At 42.7% G+C, this 21,449-nt stretch overlaps 1 protein-coding gene across 1 annotated transcript in view; it reads right to left on the bottom strand.

Moving 5' to 3' along the window:
* The window catches only part of SNTB2 (syntrophin beta 2), a 122,606-nt gene that overhangs the window by 43,102 nt on the left and 58,055 nt on the right, over nucleotides 1-21,449 (bottom strand). Inside the window, exon 2 of the mRNA XM_033218820.1 lies at nucleotides 13,907-14,120. Within this exon, the coding sequence (XP_033074711.1) occupies nucleotides 13,907-14,120 (214 nt within the window). The remainder of the gene's footprint in view (nucleotides 1-13,906; nucleotides 14,121-21,449) is intronic.

Raw genomic sequence — 21,449 nt, 5'->3', positions numbered from 1 at the left:
AAAAAAAAAAGGCCGGGCGCGGTGGCTTAAGCCTGTAATCCCAGCACTTTGGGAGGCCGAGACGGGCGGATCACGAGGTCAGGAGATCGAGACTATCCTGGCTAACACGGTGAAACCCCGTCTCTACTAAAAAATACAAAAAACTAGCCGGGCGAGGTGGTTGGAGCCTGTAGTCCCAGCTACTCGGGAGGCTGAGGCAGGAGAATGGCATAAACCCGGGAGGCAGAGCTTGTAGTGAGCCGAGATCTAGCCACTGCACTCCAGCCTGGGTGACAGAGCGAGACTCCGTCTCAAAAAAAAAAAAAAAAAAGATACTTTCTCTTAATTCCCTAGAGCTCAATTCCAAAGAAAACAACATATGGAAAGATAAAAATCAGAGGTCGGGTGCGGTGGCTCACTCCTGTAATCCCAGCACTTTGGAAGGCCAAGGCAGGTGGACTGTCTGAGATCAGGAGTTTGAGGCCAGCCTGGCCAACATAGTGAAATCCTGACTCTACCAAAAATACAAAAAATTTAGCCGGGCGTGGGGGCAGGCGCCTGTAATCCCAGCTACTTGGGAGGTTGAGGCAGGGGAACTGCTTGAACCAGGGAGGTGGAGGTTGCAGTGAGCCAAGATCCAGCCTGGGTGACAGAGCGAGACTCTGTCTCAAATAAATAAATAAATAAATAAATAAATAAATAAAAATATATTAAAAAATCAGAAAGACCAACTTGGGCTAGTTACTGAACCTGAGAAAAAATTAAAGAAACACCAACTGCTGGATCTGTCATTTCAGTGTTAAAGTAATAAGCTGAGGGAACTTACTGTAGTCTACAGTAGATCACTTTGCCTTAATTTCTATGTCTAAGAAATGAAAAGCATGCTTGCTGAACCGCATAGGCACACTGCAAAGAAGGAACTGATACTCTTAAACATTTAGGAAATTCTGGTATAAAGTAGTGCCAGCTTAAAAATGTCTACTGCCAAATAATGAACTGAAATTTACATTATGTGAAATAAATAGAAAACTAGCAGCCGGGCATGGTGGCTCACGCCTGTAATCCCAGCACTTTGGGAGGCTGAGATGGGCAGATTACCTGAGGTCAGGAGTTTGAGACCAGCCTGGCCAACATGGTGAAACCCCGTCTCTACTAAAATATACAAAAATTAGCCATGCGTGGTGGCACATACCTGTAATCTCAGCTACTCAGGAGGCTGAGGCAGGAGAATCGCTTGAACCTAGGAGATGGAGGTTGCAGTGAGCCAAGATCGCACCACTGCACTCCAGCCTGGGTGACAAAGCGAGACTTCCTCTCAAAAAAAAAAAAAAGAAAAAGAAAAAGAAAAAACAAAATTAGCAGATTATTACTCTTTATGAAAATTTAGAACTGTGTTTGGGTACTTTTATATGATTACTCATCCAGTGAGTTACGGTAGAAAAACAGTTAAGGGATCAACACTATGACTGTTCTGTATTAGTTAATGCTCACCGAGAACAATCTATATTTCAAAAGTAACCTTTAGAAAACAGTTGGCCCGGCGCGGTGGCTCAAGCCTGTAATCCCAGCACTTTGGGAAGCCGAGACGGGGGGATCACGAGGTCAGGAGATCGAGACCATCCTGGCCTACACGGTGAAACCCCGTCTCTACTAAAAAATACAAAAAACTAGCCGGGCGAGATGGCGGGCGCCTGTAGTCCCAGCTACTCGGGAGGCTGGGGCAGGAGAATGGCGTAAACCCGGAGGCGGAGCTTGCAGTGAGCCGAGATTGCGCCACTGCACTCCAGTCTGGGCGACAGAGCAAGACTCCGTCTCAAAAAAAAAAAAAAAACAGTTAAAATATTTTGGCCGGGCGCGGTGGCTCAAGCCTGTAATTCCAGCACTTTGGGAGGCCGAGACGGGCGGATCACGAGGTCAGGAGATCGAGACCATCCTGGCTAACATGGTGAAACCCCGTCTCTACTAAAATATACAAAAATTAGCCATGCGTGGTGGCACATACCTGTAATCTCAGCTACTCAGGAGGCTGAGGCAGGAGAATCGCTTGAACCTAGGAGATGGAGGTTGCAGTGAGCCAAGATCGCACCACTGCACTCCAGCCTGGGTGACAAAGCGAGACTTCCTCTCAAAAAAAAAAAAAGAAAAAGAAAAAGAAAAAACAAAATTAGCAGATTATTACTCTTTATGAAAATTTAGAACTGTGTTTGGGTACTTTTATATGATTACTCATCCAGTGAGTTACGGTAGAAAAACAGTTAAGGGATCAACACTATGACTGTTCTGTATTAGTTAATGCTCACCGAGAACAATCTATATTTCAAAAGTAACCTTTAGAAAACAGTTGGCCCGGCGCGGTGGCTCAAGCCTGTAATCCCAGCACTTTGGGAAGCCGAGACGGGGGGATCACGAGGTCAGGAGATCGAGACCATCCTGGCCTACACGGTGAAACCCCGTCTCTACTAAAAAATACAAAAAACTAGCCGGGCGAGATGGCGGGCGCCTGTAGTCCCAGCTACTCGGGAGGCTGGGGCAGGAGAATGGCGTAAACCCGGGAGGCGGAGCTTGCAGTGAGCCGAGATTGCGCCACTGCACTCCAGTCTGGGCGACAGAGCAAGACTCCGTCTCAAAAAAAAAAAAAAAAACAGTTAAAATATTTTGGCCGGGCGCGGTGGCTCAAGCCTGTAATTCCAGCACTTTGGGAGGCCGAGACGGGCGGATCACGAGGTCAGGAGATCGAGACCATCCTGGCTAACATGGTGAAACCCCGTCTCTACTAAAAGATACAAAAAACTAGCCGGGCGAGGTGGCGGGCGCCTGTAGTCCCAGCTACTCGGGAGGCTGAGGCAGGAGAATGGCATAAACCTGGGAGGCAGAGCTTGCAGTGAGCTAAGATCCGGCCACTGCACTCCAGCCTGGGCGACAGAGCTAGACTCCGTCTCAAAAAAAAAAAAAGAAAACAGTTAAAATATTTAAAATATACATTGAACAAATTCTTTATAAAGCAATCTATTGAATACTGTTTTGTGTTTTAATCAAAGTTCTTGCAAAGATGAATTTTAAAAGTCAAATAAATAAATAAATAATATATATACTCTGCTGTGAACACATATCTTTTAAAATGGAAAAAAAAAAAAGCAATTAGGAGTGTTTTTCACGGTCGGCTACAAATTGACAAACTGCCAATGACCAGGGAGAGAGTTTTCTTTATATTATTTTCTGAAGACAGTTTTTGTTGCCTAAAGGCACTATCATCAGATTCTATGCCACGTGTCAAAAAGATAAGCAATTTACAAGTACACTAGCATTTCTGCTTTGAAGCTCTTTTGTCACAGTTTCTAAACCCTTTATAATTCCAAATACTTTAAGTTGTCATATTTTGTATTGCAAATATTCATTTTCATTTTAATTCTGGTTGGTCTATACTTTCTTAAATAAACATTTATTGAGCACCTACTATATGCCAAATATTGTGCTAGGCACTGATATTGGAGATACAGTGATGAAAAAAGTAGATCATCTAGCTACTTCCAGGCCTACCTGCCAGTCTATCCATCTTTTATATGCTGTCAAAGTTCTATGGTAACAGCAAAATAGGACAAAAGTTCTAGAAAACAGAAGATATAAAATAAGAGTTGTGAACAGCCAAAAGGCTTTAGAAAAGTCTATTTGAAAGTTCATATTACTCAAAGGAAAACCTTTAGATACCAAGTTTTAAGCTATTTGCTTTTCATTTAGACACAGTTCTGATGAGCTCTTTATTTGATTTCCCCTAAGTAAATTAAGAGGTAGCTTTGTTCCAGAATTTAGAGGGTCTTGCACAGCAGATTAAGTCTGAATATTAATTGGTAACTTTTTTTTTTTTTTTTGAGATGGAGTCTTGCTCTTCGCCCAGGCTGAAGTGCAGTGGCACAATCTCAGCTCACTGAAACCTCTGCCTCCTGGGTTCAAGCGATTCTCCTGCCTCAGCCTCCCAAGTAGCTGGGATTACAGGCACAGACCACCAAGCCTGGCTAATTTTTGTATTTTTAGTAGAGACAGGGTTTCACCATGTTGGCCAGGCTGGTCTCGAACTCCTGACCTCAAGTGATCCGCCTGCCTCGGTCTCCCAAAGTGCTGGGATTATAGGGGTGAGCCACTGCACCTGGCCTTAATTGGTAACATAGAATTATTAATAACATAGAATCTATTAATAACATAGAATCACTTAGGATTCTCAATAGGAGGGCAACATGATCAAAACAATCAACTTAAAAAATAATTTTATGAGACATTTGTACACCCATGTTTATAGCAGCATCATTCATAATAGCCAAAAGGTGGAAGCAACACAAATGTCCATCAATGGATGAATGGATAAACAAAATGTAGTATATACATATAATGGCATTATTCACCCTTAATAAGGAAGAAATCCTAACACATGTTACAACACACATCATTAAGGATATTATACTAAGTAAAATAAGCCAGTCACGAAAGAAGAAATAACGTATGAACCCACTTTTATGAAGTATCTAGAGCAGTCAAACTCACAGAAAGTGGAATGGTAGGTGCCAGGAGTTGAAGGAAGGGTGAAATAGGGAGGTTTTTAATGAGTAGAGAATTTTAGTTTTGCAAGAAGAAAAATTTCTGGACATTGGTTGTACAAAAATATGAATATAGTTAACACTTCCGACCTGTACACTTAAAAATGATTAAGAAATTTTATGTTATGTGTATTTTACCACAATTCAAAAAAATTAGATCAAGTACAGTGACTCACGCTTATAATCCCAATGCTTTGGGAGGCTGAGGCAGGGAAAACACTTGAGGCCAGGAGTTTGAGACCAGCCTGGGCAACAAAGTGAGACCCCATCTCTAAAATAAAAAAAATTTTTTTTTTTTGAGACGGAGTTTCGCTCTTTCGCCCAGGCTGGAGGGCAGTGGCTGATCTCAGCTCACTGCAACCTCCGCCTTCCGGTTTCAAGCAATTCTCCTGCCTCAGCCTCTCCAGTAGCTGGGACTACAGGCGCCCGCCACCATGCCTGGCTAATTTTTGTATTTTTAGTAGAGACGGGGTTTCACAATGTTGGCCAGCCTGGTCTTGAACTCCTGACCTCATGATCCGACCGCTTTGGCCTCCCAAAGTGCTGGGATTACAGGCATGAGCCACTGTGCCCGGCCCCCACTCAATTTTTTTTTTTTTTTTTTTTGAGATAGAGTTTACCTTTTGTTGCCCGGGCTGGAGTGCAATGGCGCAGTCTCAGCTCACTGCAACCTCCACCTCCTGGGTTCAAGTGATTCTCCTGCCTCAGCCTCCCGAGCAGCTGGGATTACAGACATGTGCCACCATGCCCGGCTAGTTTTTGTATCTTTAGTAGAGACGGGAATTCACCATGTTGGTCAGGCTGGTCAGAAATTCCTGACCTCAGGTGATCCACCTGCCTCAGCCTCCCAAACTGCTGGGATTATAGCCATGAACCATCGTGCCTGGCCCCCACATGCTTTTTTTTTTTTTTTTTTTTTTGAGATGGAGTCTCGCTCTTTCACCCAGGCTGGAGTGCAGTGTCGCCATCTCGGCTCACTGCAAGCTCCACCTCCCGGGGTCACGCCATTCTCCTGCCTCAGGCTCCCGAGTCGCCTGCCAGCAGGCCTCGCTAATTTTTAGTAGAGACAGGGTTTCACCATGCTGGCCAGGATGGTCTCAATCTCCCTGACCTCGTGATCCGCCTGCCTTGACCTCCCAAAGTGCTGAGATTACTGGCGTGAGCCACCGCGCCCGGCCGGGGGATTTTTTTTTTTTGAGACGGAGTCTCGCTCTGTCGCCCAGGCTGGAGTGCAGTGGCGGGATCTCAGCTCACTGCAAGCTCCGCCTCCCGGGTTCCCGCCATTCTCCTGCCTCAGCCTCCCGAGTAGTTGGGACTACAGGCGCCCGCCACCTCGCCTGGCTAGTTTTTTGTAATTTTTAGTAGAGACGGGGTTTCACCGTGTTAGCCAGGATGGTCTCGATCTCCTGACCTCGTGATCCGCCCGTCTCGGCCTCCCAAAGTGCTGGGATTACAGGCTTGAGCCACCGCGCCCGGCCGGGATTTTTTTTTAAAGTATAATCTTACAAATCCAGGGAGAACAGGAGAGGAGTCACTATAACAAAATTTTGGAGGCTAGTAAACAGAGGAGTTAAATGACTTAGCTGACTTAAGAAAAGTGGAAAGAGCGAAATCCCAGCCAATCCATGTTGGAGAATCCCTAAGAGGCCGGGGAAGCGGTGGTACCAGTTACCTCTGGAAGTGGGAGTAAAGCATGCAGCACTCCTCTGCGTGGTATAGTTGAAAGCCTGTCAGCATGCCCCACACCCAGTGGCCAGTGACTGCCCCACCCTCATTCTAGCAAAAGATTCAGAATCACCCTCATCCCACGAAACTGGGTGGGGGACGCAATGATGCTCTTATTTCAGATCGTATATCAGGCTGACTATTTTCTAGAGGGACTATTTATTTCCATCTAGCTGCTTTGGCACTGTAACCAGTATAACATCTTTTAAGCACATGCTAAAGTTCAGCCGCAAAACCTTGACCAGAAATTTCCTTCACTCCTCCTACTGACCTACTTAGCACTACAGATAGGAATCAGTTCATCCTTCTTGAGGCACAGAATGTTCACCTTCTGAAAGTCTTTACACACCATACAGTTTCTAGGACAATCTCTCAGACATTTCTCCTTTGACACAGTCTAACTTCTGAAAATCCTGATGTCTCAGATCCTAGTTATTAAAAACTGGAAGAATGGAAAATAAATCTGTTATAAAATAAAACTAAGCCTGATTAAACACAAGTAGATACCGGGACCACTGGGCTGAAAAAATATGAGAATAGACAGTAAGTTATTTTCCACTGACAGTTAACCAGTTTTTTTTTTGTTTTTTGAGACACAGTCTTGCTCTGTCGCCCAGGCTGGAGTGCAGTGGCGCCATCTGGGCTCACTGCAAGCTCCGTCTTCTGGGTTCACGCCATTCTCCTGCCTCAGCCTCCCGAGTAGCTGGGACTACAGGCACCCACCACCATGCCCAGCTTATTTTTTGTATTTTTAGTAAAGATGGGGTTTCACTGTGTTAGTCAGGATGGTCTCGATCTCCTGACTTAGTGATCCACCCGCCTTGACCTCCCAAAGTGCTGGGATTACAGGCGTGTGCCACTGTGATCAGCCAGTTAACCAGTTTTTTATGAAAATAAACATTTTGCAATTTTTCTTGAAAAGGGATTGTGAAATAGAAAATTAAATTAGAAGAAACAGAAAAGAAGCTCCAAAATAGGACTGATGTGTCTAGGATCCAAAAGAGTCCACCTTTGAAGAAACCATTACAACTGACAAAGGGGACAAAGTAATTTGTAAAGGCTACTGCTATTTTAAAAGAAAATTCCAATGAAAACTTTGCTAATAAAAATATGGAGGCAGTCTGCCAGTAATCATTCAGGTCCACAAGGGAGAAGAGGAGACAGCTATAATGTCTGAAGTTTTGGCCTCTTGTCAAACCACTGAGGATTTTCTGAGAAATGCAATGAAGATTTTGATCAGATGAATCAAATCAATGTTTAGGTACACAGGATTCTATAAGTCTAGCTTATTTCTCCTGTTTAGCAAAGTCTTTGAAATAACTTAAGTGTTCAACTTAGTAATAATCATATAATTTTATACATTATAAAGGCAAAATTTACCTTTTACATGGAAAATAGCCAATGTGAAGATGACTGAGGCACTGTGAACCAATGCAAAGAACATGGATTTACATTTCCAAAAGGAGTATTTTAATTTTTTTTTTTTTTTTTTTTTTTTGAGATGGAGTCTCGCTATGTCGCCCAGGCTGGAGTGCAGTGGCACCATCTCGGCTCACTACAAGCTCCGCCTCCCGGGTTCACGCCATTCTCCTGTCTCAGCCTCCCCAGTAGCTGGGACTACAGGCGCCCGCCACCATGCCCGGCTAATTTTTTTGTATTTTATTTTTCAGTAGAGACGGGGTTTCACTGTGTTAGCTCACTGTGTTAGCCAGGATGGTCTCGATCTCCTGACCTCCTGATCCGCCCGCCTCGGCCTCCCAAAGTGCTGGGATTACAGGCGTGAGCCACCGCGCCCAGCCCCAAAAGGAGTATTTAAGAACACCTTGTTCTTCCTAAACTTCACACTGCCTACAATACTGATTGCTAAGGAAGGGGCTTGTGTTCTCTCCTTGGACTTCATCATTATTTATTAAGTGTTTGCTTTCCAAAATGAAATACTTATAATTACCAGATGCATCAAGATGCACCAAATGAGGTCTTGAAAACTCAAGGTAGAGGAAGGGAGTAAAATTCTTCTTCCCCTGTACTTACTCATTCTGATCATTAGCACTTTTTACTTTGTCTCAGCTCTATGGAACCAAATCAAAGTAGTAAAGCAGAAAAAAAAGGCATTTCCCTCCAATGTCAAACACATTTTTGGTTTAGAAAGTGACAGCTTTAGATAAGAATGAAGGATGAGCCACAAAAAGATTCCACTATGCACCCACCAGAAAGGTAAATATTAAAAAGACTGATACCATCAATTTTGGTGAGGATGTGAAACAATGAAAACTCTCATATAATGGCGGGAACATAAAATGGCACAAAATGGCACAATTACTTTGGAAGGAAGTCTGGCAGTTTATCTTATTTTATTTTTTTTATTTTTAGTAGAGATGGGGTTTCGCCATGTTGGCCAGGCTGGTCTCAAACTCCTGACCTCAGGTGATCCACCAGTCTCGACCTCCCAAAGTACTGGGATTACAGGCATGAGCCACTGTGCCCAGCCTGGCAGTTTGTTGCTATTGTTATTGTCGTTTTTGAGACGGAGTTTCACTCTTGTTGCCCAGGCTGGAGTGTAAGTAATGGTGCGATCTCGGCTCACCGTAACCTCCGCCTACCGAGTTCAAGCGATTCTCCTCCCTCAGCCTCCCGAGTAGCTGGGATTACAGGCATGAGCCACCACGCCCAGCTAATTTTATATTTTTAGTAGAGACGGGGTTTCTCCATGTTGGTCAGGCTGGTCTCGAACGCCTGACCTCAGGTGATCTGCCTGCCTCAGCCTCCCAAAGTGCTGGGATTATAGGCATGAGCCACCGCGCCTGGACTAGTTTTTTTTTTTTTTTTTAAACTAAATATGCACCTATCCTTTGACCTAGCAATTCCACTCCTACAAATTTACCCCACAGAAATGAAAAAGTTTCTGAGGCCTTTAAACCAGAAGAAAAAAAAAAAAAAAAGGAAAGTACAAAAATATTCAGTGACTTTATTAATACTAACTCTACATTAGAAATTGTTCAAGTGACCATCAATAAAAAAAGGATAAACAAATGAATATTTCCTTTAACAGAGATGAGATAAATTTAAGGACCAATGAGATCCAAGTTATTTTATTATTTTATTTTTATTTTTATTTCTTTTTGAGACAGAATCTTACTCTGTCACCTGGAGTGTCCAGGCTGGAGTGCAGTGGCACAATCTCGGCTTACTGCAACTTCCACCTCCCAGGTTCAAGTGATTCTTATGCCTCAGCCTCTTGAGTAGCTGGGATTACAGGTGTGTGCCACCATGCCTGGGCAATTTTTTGTTATTTTTAGTAGAGACAGGGTCACAAACTCCCGGCCTCAAGTGATCTGCCCACCTTGGTCTCCCAAAGTGCTGAGATTACAGTCACCAGCCCCCTGCCCCAAGTTATTTTATAGATTATTATTTATTCTCATTCTAAAGTATATAGTTGAGCAGATATTACGACCATTCTACAGACAGAGAAAACAGGGGGCCAGAGAAATTAAGGAACTTATTTAAGGTCACAAGGACACTAACAATGCCTATAATAATAACTTGAGAACTTACTGATTCTATAATTACTGTCTTATTTAATCCTCCTATAATCTTATTTTATACAGGGGAAATGCAAGGCTTGTGGAAAACAAGTAGCCTGACCAACATTACGAAGCCTATCTTCCTAACTTCTATCTTCTCTCATAACTGAGGTCTAATTAGTTAATGGTTCTGTACATTTTTTCTGCCAAGACACACAGATGTTCATATTCCCATGAGTATAGTCGAAGTTATGCATATTTTTGCAAACTCCTTGTAATCCTATTGCTCTTATGTCTAAAAAGCACATGGAAATGCAAGTATAAGTGGTATCATCATAGGAATAACCTTGAATCTCTTCCAACCTTATATTTTACAAAAAGCAAATGATGTGCAAAATTTTTTATTTAAAAAAAATTTTTTTTTGAGACACAGTCTTGCAGAGTGCCACAATCTTGGCTCACTGCAACCTCTGCCTCCTGGGTTCAAGCAATTCTCCTATCTCAGCCTCCCAAATAGCTGGGATTACAGGCGTGCACCACCACATCTGGCTAATTTTTGTATTTTTAGTAGAAATGGTGTTTCACCGTGTTGGCCATGCCGGTCTCAAACTCCTGATGTCAAGTGATCCACCTGCGTTGGCCTCTCAAAGTGCTGGGATTACATGTGTGAGTCACTGAACCCGGCCAAATTTTGATATCTTAAGTAAAATTAGAACAAGTTGCTTTGAAGCATTAAGACTGAGAATCTCAAAACTAGCGTGGATCTTCTAAGACCTTTCCTTATATAGTATGCCATGGTCAAGTAGACTGATCATTTACTGAAAAGGAAGGTATAATAGCACAACTCTGGTAGCCCCAAACTGCCCTCTCCATTTGGTTCTGAAGATCTATTTCACATCTGACAGTCACCAAATGTCTTTAGTGTATAAATATGTCAGAGAATTCAGCCCCCAAGTTTTAACAAAGACCAAGGTTACTGGACTTCAATCCTTAGTGAATGATGAAGTAGCACAACATTTAGCAATACAGCCAAGTCATATCATCTTCCTTCCTTCTTTGCCCACTCCCACAACCCTGGGTTTCTATAGAAATTTTCTAACGTTTTGCCTTTTTCTTCAATACCCAGCTACATCAGCAGCACTATAGGTACCTATTCTCAGAAATGATTTATTGCCAGGCGTGGTGGCTCATGCCTGTAATCCCAGCACTTTGGAAGACCAAAGCAAGTAGATTGCTGGAATCTAGGAGTTGGGGACCACTCTGGGCAATGCAGCAAAACCCTTTCTTTACAAAAAATACAAATATTAGCTGGGCACAGTGGCATGCACCTGTAGTCCCAGCTACTTGGGAGGCTGAGGCAGGGGAATTACTTGAGCCCAGGAAGCAGAGGTTGCAGTGAGCTGAGACCATGCCATTATACTCTAGCCTAGGCGATGGGAGTGAAGCCTGTCTCAAAAAAAAAAAAAAAAAGAAAGAAATGATTTATAACAAAATTGACTCTGTACTTTTCTCAGCCTGACAGCTAGTTGACAAATGTAGTTGTAATTTGTTTTTCTTTATCACATTGTTTCTCTATTCTACTTAATTCTCTATGGTCCCAAACTTAAAAAAAAAAAAAAAAAGCCCATGATTAACAGACCAACGGCTCTATATAAATGTATCTCTTTTTTCTCTCTCTTCTTTTTTTTTTTTTTGGTAAAGATAGTGTCTTGTTATATTGCCCAAGCTAGTCTTAAACTCCTGGCCTCAAGCAATCCTCCTGCCTCAGCCTCCCAAAGTACTGAGCTAAGTGTGAGCCACCACCATGTCTGGCTCAAATGTATCTCATTTATTTTATTTATTTATTTATTTATTTTTAAATTTTTTCTCTTGAGACAGAGTCTCGCTCTGTCACCCAGGCTAGAGTGCAGTGGCGCAATCTTGGCTCACTGCAACCTCTGCCTCCAGGTTCAAGCAATTCTCCTGCCTCGGCCTTTCAAGTAGCTGGGATTACAGGTGCCTGCCACCACGCCTGGCTAAGTTTTGTATTTTTAGTGGAGACAGGGTTTCACCATGTTGGCCAGGCTGGTCTTAAACTCCTGACCTCAAGTGATCCACCTGCCTCAGCCTCCCAAAGTGCTCGGATTCCAGGAGTGAGCCACCTCTCCCAGCCCAAATTAAATTCTTACTTTATGAAAAGAATACAGAATTTCTTTAAAGATCAAGCTGTGTTGCACTTAGATGATTCAACATACATACAACCTTCCAGGAATAAACCTATACGTAGCACAAAGTAATTTCTACAATGTCTTGAACTTTTAAAACAAAGCAACAATTTAAATATATCAGAATATAATTTTCAAAATGTGTTTACATAGTAGTCAGTTAAGACTTTTCTTTTTTAAAGAGACAGGATATTGTTCTGTCCGCAGGCTACAGTGCAGTGGCACAATCCTAGCTCACTGCAGCCTTGAACTCTTGGGTTCAAGTGATCCTCCCACCTTAGCCTCCCAAGTAGCTAGGACTACAGGTGCACGCCAGTAAGTCTGGCTAATTTTTTTAAAAAATGCTGTAGAGGCGGGGTCTCCCTATGTTGCCCAAGCTGGTCTTAAATTCTAGCTTTAAGCAGTTCTCTAACCCTGGCCTCCCAAAGTGCTGGGATTACAGGTGTGAGCCATTGTGCCCAGCAGAGTTAAGACTTCTTAAAAATACTATTTCTTGAGAATCTACTGTATGTGCTTGGCTCTGTGTAAGGGCCTTTACAGGTACCATCTCATTTAATTGGCACACTAAGTACCATTATCCCTTTTTTTTACAGATGATGACATGGCGGTGTATAGAAGTGAAGGGACTTGCTCAGAACCTTACTTTGAGCAGGTGACCTAGTTGGGATTCAAACCAAGATCTATCTGACTGCAGAGCTCAGTTCATTCCAGCAAACCATGTAATATACTACAGAGCAGAAGCTTTGAAGCCTTAAATACCCAAGGAGGTCTTAAAAACCCAAAGAGGCTATTCAGTTTCTTGGTGTCTTCTGTGCTCCACTCCATCCTGATCAGGCACCTGGCTGTGCATTAAGATCAGAGGAGACCATAATAGTGAAAACACATTATAAAAAGTCTGTCCTGGCCGGGCGCGGTGGCTCAAGCCTGTAATCCCAGCACTTTGGGAGGCCGAGACGGGCGGATCACGAGGTCAGGAGATCGAGACCATCCTGGCTAACACGGTGAAACCCCGTCTCTACTAAAAATACAAAAAACTAGCCGGTGAGGTGGCGGGCGCCTGTAGTCCCAGCTACTCGGGAGGCTGAGGCAGGAGAATGGCGTAAACCTGGGAGGCGGAGCTTGCAGAGAGCTGAGATCCGGCCACTGCACTGCACTCGAGCCTGGGCGACAGAGCGAGACTCCGTCTCAACAACAACAACAACAACAACAAAAAGTCTGTCCTTAACTATGTCTTTGGGCAAGTTATTTTCATCTTATTTTTTCCCCTAATCTCTAACCTAACATTTGGTCTACCAGTGCCACTTTATTGAGTTAATGAAGACAAAGTTATAGAACACATAAACTAGGAGGGACATCAGAAATCATCCAATCTAATTTTCTCATTTTGCAAATGAGGAAACTGAGGTCAAGGGGAGCTAACTTGCCAGAGTCACATTGCTGGTTGATTCAGCCAAAACCATAAGGCAGATCTCTAACTCTATACTACCTACAGTCTAAGGAATTTCCATCTAAGGAGATACTTAAAAATTTCTCTTTAACAAGAATTCTTTCAATTATAAAGTAATACATATTCATAGTGAAAAAAGTAATAACATTATGGAAAGATATAAAATGAAGAGAAGATGCCCCCTCTTTCTTTCTCTCCTTTAATCTTATTTGACAACCTAGGGGTAAAGCCATTAACAGTTTCTTGTGTGCCTGTCCAAAATTTTTTCTACACATATACATGTATATATGTAGAATAACTTAAAATGTAGAACCCCAAAAATGCATCTCTCACCTCAGACTGATGTTTTCCTCTGTATAATTGAGTTAACAGTCATATAATACTGCAACATGTCCTTAAGTTTGTAAAGCTGTAGGTGTGATGTTCTTGTTAGGTACACCTCACCTGTTTTCCAGATCCGGCATGCTTAGGTTTCTAGCAGCAAAGCACATTTTGAGAGGGATGATCTTCCTGTCTTTGGTGCTGTTCTGGTGTTTTGGCGAACCAGAGTCCTCACTGCCACTAAAGCTTGGTGACTGGGGGGCTGCACCTTCCCATGGCAGATCTGATACTAATGATGGCTTCTTGATATATGGTGTTACTTCTCGGATGAACTTGACTATGAACAAAAAAATCAAAGAAGGTTAGTAATTTTGCTTCCTATAATAAATGATAACTAAAGTATTCATATACATGCTATATCTATAACAAAGTGGGGGAAATGGCTGGGCGTGGTAGCTCACACCTGTAATCCCAGCACTTTGGGAGGCCAAGACAGGCGGATCACTTGAGGTCAGGAGTTCGAGGCCAGCCTGGTCAACATGGTGAAACCCCATCTCTACCAAAAATACAAAAAATTAGGTGGGCGTGGTGGTACGCGCCTATAGTCCCAACTACTCAGGAAGCTGAGGCAGGAGAACCGCTTGAACCCGGGAGGCAGTGGTTGCAGTAAGCCGAAACTGTGCCATTGCACTCCAGTCTGGGCAACAGAGCAAGACTCTGCCTCAAAAACAAACAAACAAACAAAGAAAAAGTGGGGGAAAAAAAGTAAGTTAAAGAGCCATGAATCCGCTGGAGATAGATTCAAAGACCCATCCAGGCTTTAGATGACTCAACCTTTAGAAACTTCTCCATACTTCTACCCATTGGTTCCCTGTCTTCTCAAGTCATATAAAACAAACTTAATCTCTCTTTTACATGAGAACTCTGTAATTATCTGAAGACAGATAATTCTCTTCTGTCTTCTCCCCGTATTAAGCTAAGTATTTCTATTTCCATTCAATTCAATCAACTTTTATTAGCTACCTATCAAGTGTTGGGAATTAGGCTAGCTAGTAAAGACACGAGGGCAAATGAGCCATGGATTCTATCCCTCAAGGAATGCCCAGCCTTACAGGGGAGACAGCTATGTAAACAGGTCATTACAGTTCTTAAAATCATTACAGTTCTTAAAAGTGCAAAAATAAAGCATATTCAAGATAAGGTATGATCTAATAAACACAAAGCCAACTCAACTGATCCCCCTTGCTTGTTCAAAATACTCTATTTCCATTAATGTAGCCCCAAATGAAAATCAAACTTTTAGTGAACAGGAAGCTTTTTTAAGTTCAATTTTAAAACTCATGAAACTCTTCTTTTACTTCAGTCATGACTACAATTACTGTCACTTGAGGCATGGTGTTCTTGTTTCAAAAACTAGACAAACTGGCTGGGCACAGTGGTACACACAGTTTCTCCTGTGAATAGGTAAAACATGCACATAAAACAAAACTCAAGAGGTATAAAAGGTTTTATAATAAAAGTCCAGATTTCTAGCTACCCTGTCTCCATTCCTGGAGGCAACCATTCGAAGAGATGCCTGGTATGCTAAGTATGTATGAAAGTAAACACATACACGTGCATGTGTATCTGATCATACATATGGTAGTATATTATGCTTACTGTGCTGTGCCTTGGTTTTATTTAATAAGGTTGATGATAGTCTTTTATTGGCCTAATAGTTGATAGCTAATTCTACAGCATGATGTGGTCATAGAGATGCCTTTGGAATCAAGAAGACCTGGTTCAAATCCTAACTGTGCTTGCTACTCAAAGCTATGTGACCGCCCTTAACTGTTCTGAGGTCCTCATCTACAAAATGAGTGTAACACTAAGCAAATAAAAATTTCAGGCACATACTAAACATTCAATAAATATAGTAGGTACCTTTCTTTTTCCTTCCCTAAATTAGAAAGTTAGAGAAGAGTTAAAAAATGTTAATGGTAATCAGTAGAAGAGTTACAGTTATTTTCTTATACATTATTTTAAAATATTTACTAGGCCGGGTGTGGTGGCTCACGCCTGTAATCCCAGCACTTTGGGAGGCCGAGGCGGGCGGATCACAAGGTCAGGAGATCGAGACCATCCTGGCCAACATGGTGAAACCCCATTTCTACTAAAAAAAAAAAAAAAATACAAAAAATTAGGCGTAGTAGTGGACACCTGCAGTCCCGGCTACTCCAGAGGCTGAGGCAGGAGAATGGTGTGAACCCAGGAGGCAGAGCTTGCGGTGAGCCGAGAACGCACCACTGCACTCCAGCCTGGGCGACAGAGCAAGACTCCGTCTCAAAAACACACACACACACACACACACCACACACACACACACAAAGATTTACTGAAATTAAGTATAATAGAAAATATAACAATTCCAATGCTAGCATTTAGATGTAGTATATCTCTGTGCTTTTTGTGCATAGTTATAATACATGTGCTTCTGGGTAGAGAAAAAGCTAGCTGCCTCAGGTCACAAAGGAGATTTTTTTTACCCTAGAAAAATCAGCAGGAGTGCAGTCAGTATATCCCTCGAGCAGCTGACTCAGGCATTTCAACACATACTTTTTAGCTTTATGCTTTGAAGAACTCTGGCAGAAATTCCTAAGGTTTCAGGTACTGCAAATGGCAGAGGCATGCTTTTTGAACATTTAAGGCAGTACACTACTGGGCTACCAACTGGAGAAAATTAAAGACATTCTAAATGAAGTGCTGAATAATATAGTGGTTAGAAAAGAACCCTTAATGATCTACTCAGAAGTTCATTCAATCACACAGTAGCATCAATGAACTGATTACTACACACGTCCTAAAACAAAAACAGACATACGCATACAATTTATGTATTGCCTTATTAACAGAGCAATGGATTTTATCTGAGTTGATGGCAATGCAGTCCATACCCCCATCTAATTAGCCATCCATATGGCAGAAGAGCTGTGGATGGACATCTGTTTCTAATGTACCTGAAGTTTGAGAATGGTGAAAAGTTAACAGTCTTCTGTTTCAGTCCTATGTTAAGACCTTAGGCCGGGCGTGGTGGCTCAAGCCTGTAATCCCAGCACTTTGGGAGGCCAAGACGGGCGGATCACGAGGTCAGGAGATCGAGACCATCCTAGCTAACACGGTGAAACCCCGTTTCTACTAAAAAATACAAAAAAAATCTAGCCGGGCGAGGTGGCGGGCGCCTGTAGTCCCAACTACTCGGGAGGCTGAGGCAGGAGAATGCCGTGAACCTGGGAGGCGGAGCTTGCAGTGAGCTGAGATCCGGCCACTGCACTCCAGCCTGGGCGACAGAGCGAGACTCCGTCTCAAAAAAAAAAAAAGATCTTAACCTGGACACGTGGCTGGATAAGCAGAGCCTTTACACCCCCACATGGAGCTTTCAGTTCAACTCAGAACCCACAACATATTTCAGAATCATTTCATTTTTCCTGATAGTTGAAGATAATCCTCAAAATATTTAATCAAACACTGATGTTTACAAACTGTTTTGAGTGTTCCGATGCTGAAGCTAGTTTTCTTTCTTCCATTCATGTATCCGCCTCTTTTTTTTTTTTTAGACAGAGTCTCACTCTGTCGCCCAGACTGGAGCGCAGTGGTGTGATCTCGGCTCAGTGCAAGCTCTGCCTCCTGAGTTCACGCCCTTCTCCTGCCTCAGCCTCCCGAGTAGTTGGGACTACAGGCGTCCGCCACCACGCCTGGCTAATTTTTTGTATTTTTAGTAGAGACGGGGTTTCACTGTGTTAGCCAGGATGGTCTTGATCTCCTGACCTCGTGATGTGCCCACCTCAGCCTCCCAAAGTGCTGGGATTACAGGCGTGAATCACCGCGCCCGGTCTCATGTATCCCTTTTACTGAATGTGAAGGGGGCTTCCTCCCACCCCAAAAGCATTACTGTGATCCCTTCTCTTCTTTACAGTGACAAAAACACATACATGTACTGTACACATGTACTATCAAAATATCAATAGTGCTTATATACAGGTGTAGGATTGCATTTTTTTCTTTATGTCGTTGTGTGTATTTAAAATTTTTGTAAGTCCACAGCATTTATTTTTAAAAGTTATTTAAGAAACGAAGAAAACTTATTTTGTAGCCTTGTTCAAACTCTATCTTAATTTTATTTTTGAGACAGGGTCTCACTCTGTCCCCCAGGTTGGAGTGCAGTAGCACAATCATAGCTCACTGTAATGTCAAATTTTTGGCCTCGAGTGATCCTGCCTCAGCCTCCTGAGTAGCTGCAACTACAGGCACACACCAACACATCTGGCTAATTTTTTAGTTTTTTGTAGAGACACGGTCTTGCTATTTTGCCCAGGCTGGTCTCAAACTCCTGGCTTTAAGCAAGTCTCCCACCTGAGCCTCTCAAAGCGTTGGGATTACAAGCATGAGCCACCAACCAGCCTCTTGCTCAAACTTTAAACATGAAAGACCTGTAAACTGAAATCTTGTTGAGGCTTCAAATATTATAATGCACTGGATGGGATCCAGAATCCAACTGATTCTTACTGAATTCTAAACTCTAATGAATAAGGTTATGAAGAGTTCCATGTTTGGAGTATGAGGCAGCGTCTGATTTTAAACTGAACGCTAGTTAAGTGGCTTTTTTTTTTTTTTTTTGAGACAAGGTCTGGCTCTATCACCCAGGCTGAAGTGCTGTGGCGTGATCTCAGTTGACTGCAACCTCTGCCTCCTGGGCTCAAACCATCCTCCCTTCTTAGCCTCCTGAGTGGCTGGGACTACAGGCGCACACCACCATACTCTGCTAATTTTTGTATTTTTAGTAGAGACAGGGTTTCGCTATGTTGCCCAGGCTGGTGTCTAATTGGTGAGCTCAAACAATCCACCCGCCTTGGCCTCCCACAGTGCTGAGATTATAGGTATGAGCCACTGCACCCCACCTGTTAAGTGGCTTTTTTTTTTAAAGTAGAGACGGGGTTTCACCATGTTGGTCAGACTGCTTGCCAACTCCTGACCTCAAGTGATCCGCCCACCTCGGCCTTTCCCAAAGTGCTGGGATTACAGGCCTAAGCCGCCATGCCCACCCTGGCTTTTTAAAGCTTATCTAGGCCGGGGCTGAGCATGGTGGCTCATGCCTGTAATCCCAGCACTTTGGGAGGCTGAGGTGGGTGGATCATGAGGTCAGGAGTTCGAGACTAGCCTGGGCAAGATGGTGAAACCCCATCTCTACTAAAAATATAAAAATTCACCGGGTGTGGTGACAGGCACCTGTGATCCCAGCTACTGGGGAGGCTGAGGCAGGAGAATCGCTTGAACCCAGGTGGCAGAGGTTGCAGTGAGCTGAGATTGTGCCACTGCACTCCAGCCTGGGCTACAAAGTGAGACTCAGTCAAAAAAAAAAAAAGAAGCTTATCCAGGCTGGGCACAGTGGCTCACACCTATAATCCCAGCACTTTGGGAGGCCGAGGCAGGTGGATCACTTGAGGTCAGGAGTTCGAGACCAGCCTTGCCAGCATGGCGAAAATCTATCTTTAATAAAAATACAAAATTAGCCGGGTGTGGTGGTGGGTGCCTGTAATCCCAGCTACTTGGGAGGCTGAGGCAGAACTGCTTGAACCCAGGAGGCAGAGGTTACAGTGAGCCAAGGTCATGCCATTGCACTCCAGCCTGGACAACAAGAGCAAAACTCTGTCTCAAAAAAAAAACGAACAAAACAAAACAAAAAAAAACCTTATCCAAAAAGATACATAATAGCGCAGACACAGCCTATGGCTGCAAACACACAAATTTGGATAAATGGATCAACCTATTTTATAAACATCAACTTCTCATATAATCGTTATGTTCCTCTTTATCTCTAACTCTTACTTTTTCATGTCCCAACTGGTGTTCTTTACTATGAGTTTAAGTGAAACTAAGTTAGTCACACAACATTATTTTCCCTGCTTTTGCAAGCAAGTTTGTTCCTGGATTATTCTCAGAGTGGAAGATCTGGCTGTGCATTCTGCACAGGAATGAGTTATGCTGACAGTTACTGTTAAAGTATTCTCTCAGGAGGATTCTATCCAACCTCATCCCAAGCTCCTCTCTCAAGTCAGGAGCCTGATAAATGACCACCAAAAACATGAGGAAGGAATTGCTTTACTTTGAGTAAAAAGCCTTTTACATTCTCAACTTGCAGGTGTCTTTCAGCTCAAGTCTCCTGGCCATTTGGGGTTTGAGTAGACTGCAGTCTAGAGTCTGGTGACATGAACCTTGAATGAGTTCAGGGTGACTCTTTCACTCTCCCTCTTCATTCTAAAATAACATAGCATATTCACTAATTTATTGAGCTCCTGCTATATACCAGGAACTGTTTTAGGGACGTAGAATTATTAGTCAGTGAATAAAGTATGCAAAAAATAATGTAATTAAAAATTTAATGAAATTCTAGAGAAATAGAAACTTACATTCATACAAAAGCCTGTACACTAATGTTCTTAGCAGCTCTATTCGTAAGTACCACAACTGGAAACAACCCAAATTTCCTTCAATGGCGAATGGATAAACTGTGATACAGCTATAGAATAGAACACTATTCAGAAATAAAAAGGAATGAACTATTTATAACTCAGTAACTTGGATGAATCTGAAAGGCATTATACCAGTCTCAAAAGTTATATGATCCCATTATTGAAAAGAAAAAACTATATGACAAAAAATTCAGTGGTTTCTGGCCAGGCACCATGGCTCATTCCTGTAATCCCAGCATTTTGAGAGGCTAAAGTGAGCAGATCACTTAAGGTTAGGAGTTCAAGACCAGCCTGGCCAACATGGTGAAACCCCACCTCTACTAAAAATACAAAAATTAACCAGGCATAGTGGCGCATGCCTGTAATCCCAGCTACTCAGGAGGCTGAGGCAGGAGGCTTGAACCTGGAAGGCGGAGGTTGCAGTGAGCTGAGAATGTGCCACTGCACTCCAGCCTGGGCAACAGAGCAAGACCCTGTCTTGACCAAAAATAAATAAATACATAAAAATAAAAAAAAAATTCTGTGGTTTCTAAGGGTTAGGGGTAAGAAAGGATATGATTATAAAGGGGTAGCACAACAGAGTTTTCTGAAACCATGGAACGGTCCTGCATCCTGATTGTGGTGACAGTTACAAGAATTTATGTAGGTATTATAAATTATGTATATGTCCAAATTCATACAGCTGCATACCTTAAGGGAAAAAATTCAATTTTACAGTATGATAATTACAAAATAAAATAAGTAAATTATACAGTATATTAGAAGATGTTAAGTGTGATGGGAAAAGGAAACACAGCAAGGGAAGGGGTTGGAAATGCTGCCCGGGGTGTCAGTTTGTAATTTTAAATATGGTAGTTAGGGTAAGCCATTAAGAAGATGTTTGAACAAAGACTTTAGGAGATGGGGGAGTTGGCCATGCAAATATCTGGGAGAAGCATTCTAGCCAGGGAGACAGTGTTAAAGCAGTAAGGGGGCCCAGAGTAACTGGAGCTGGGTAAGTGAGGGGGACAGAGTAAAAAATGAGGTCACAAAGGTAATGGGGCTGGGAGGCAGACCATGTACGGCCTTTTAGGTCATGGCAAGGACTTTGGCTTTTATTCTGAAATGGGAAGCTATTGGGAGATTTTCAGGAGCAAGTGACCACTATGTTGAAAATAGAA

The sequence above is a fragment of the Trachypithecus francoisi genome, unplaced genomic scaffold (genome assembly GCF_009764315.1).
Source record: "Trachypithecus francoisi isolate TF-2019V2 unplaced genomic scaffold, Tfra_2.0 Lachesis_group10, whole genome shotgun sequence".
Lineage (NCBI taxonomy): Eukaryota > Metazoa > Chordata > Mammalia > Primates > Cercopithecidae > Trachypithecus > Trachypithecus francoisi.
This window is presented reverse-complemented; position numbering and strand designations above follow the sequence as displayed.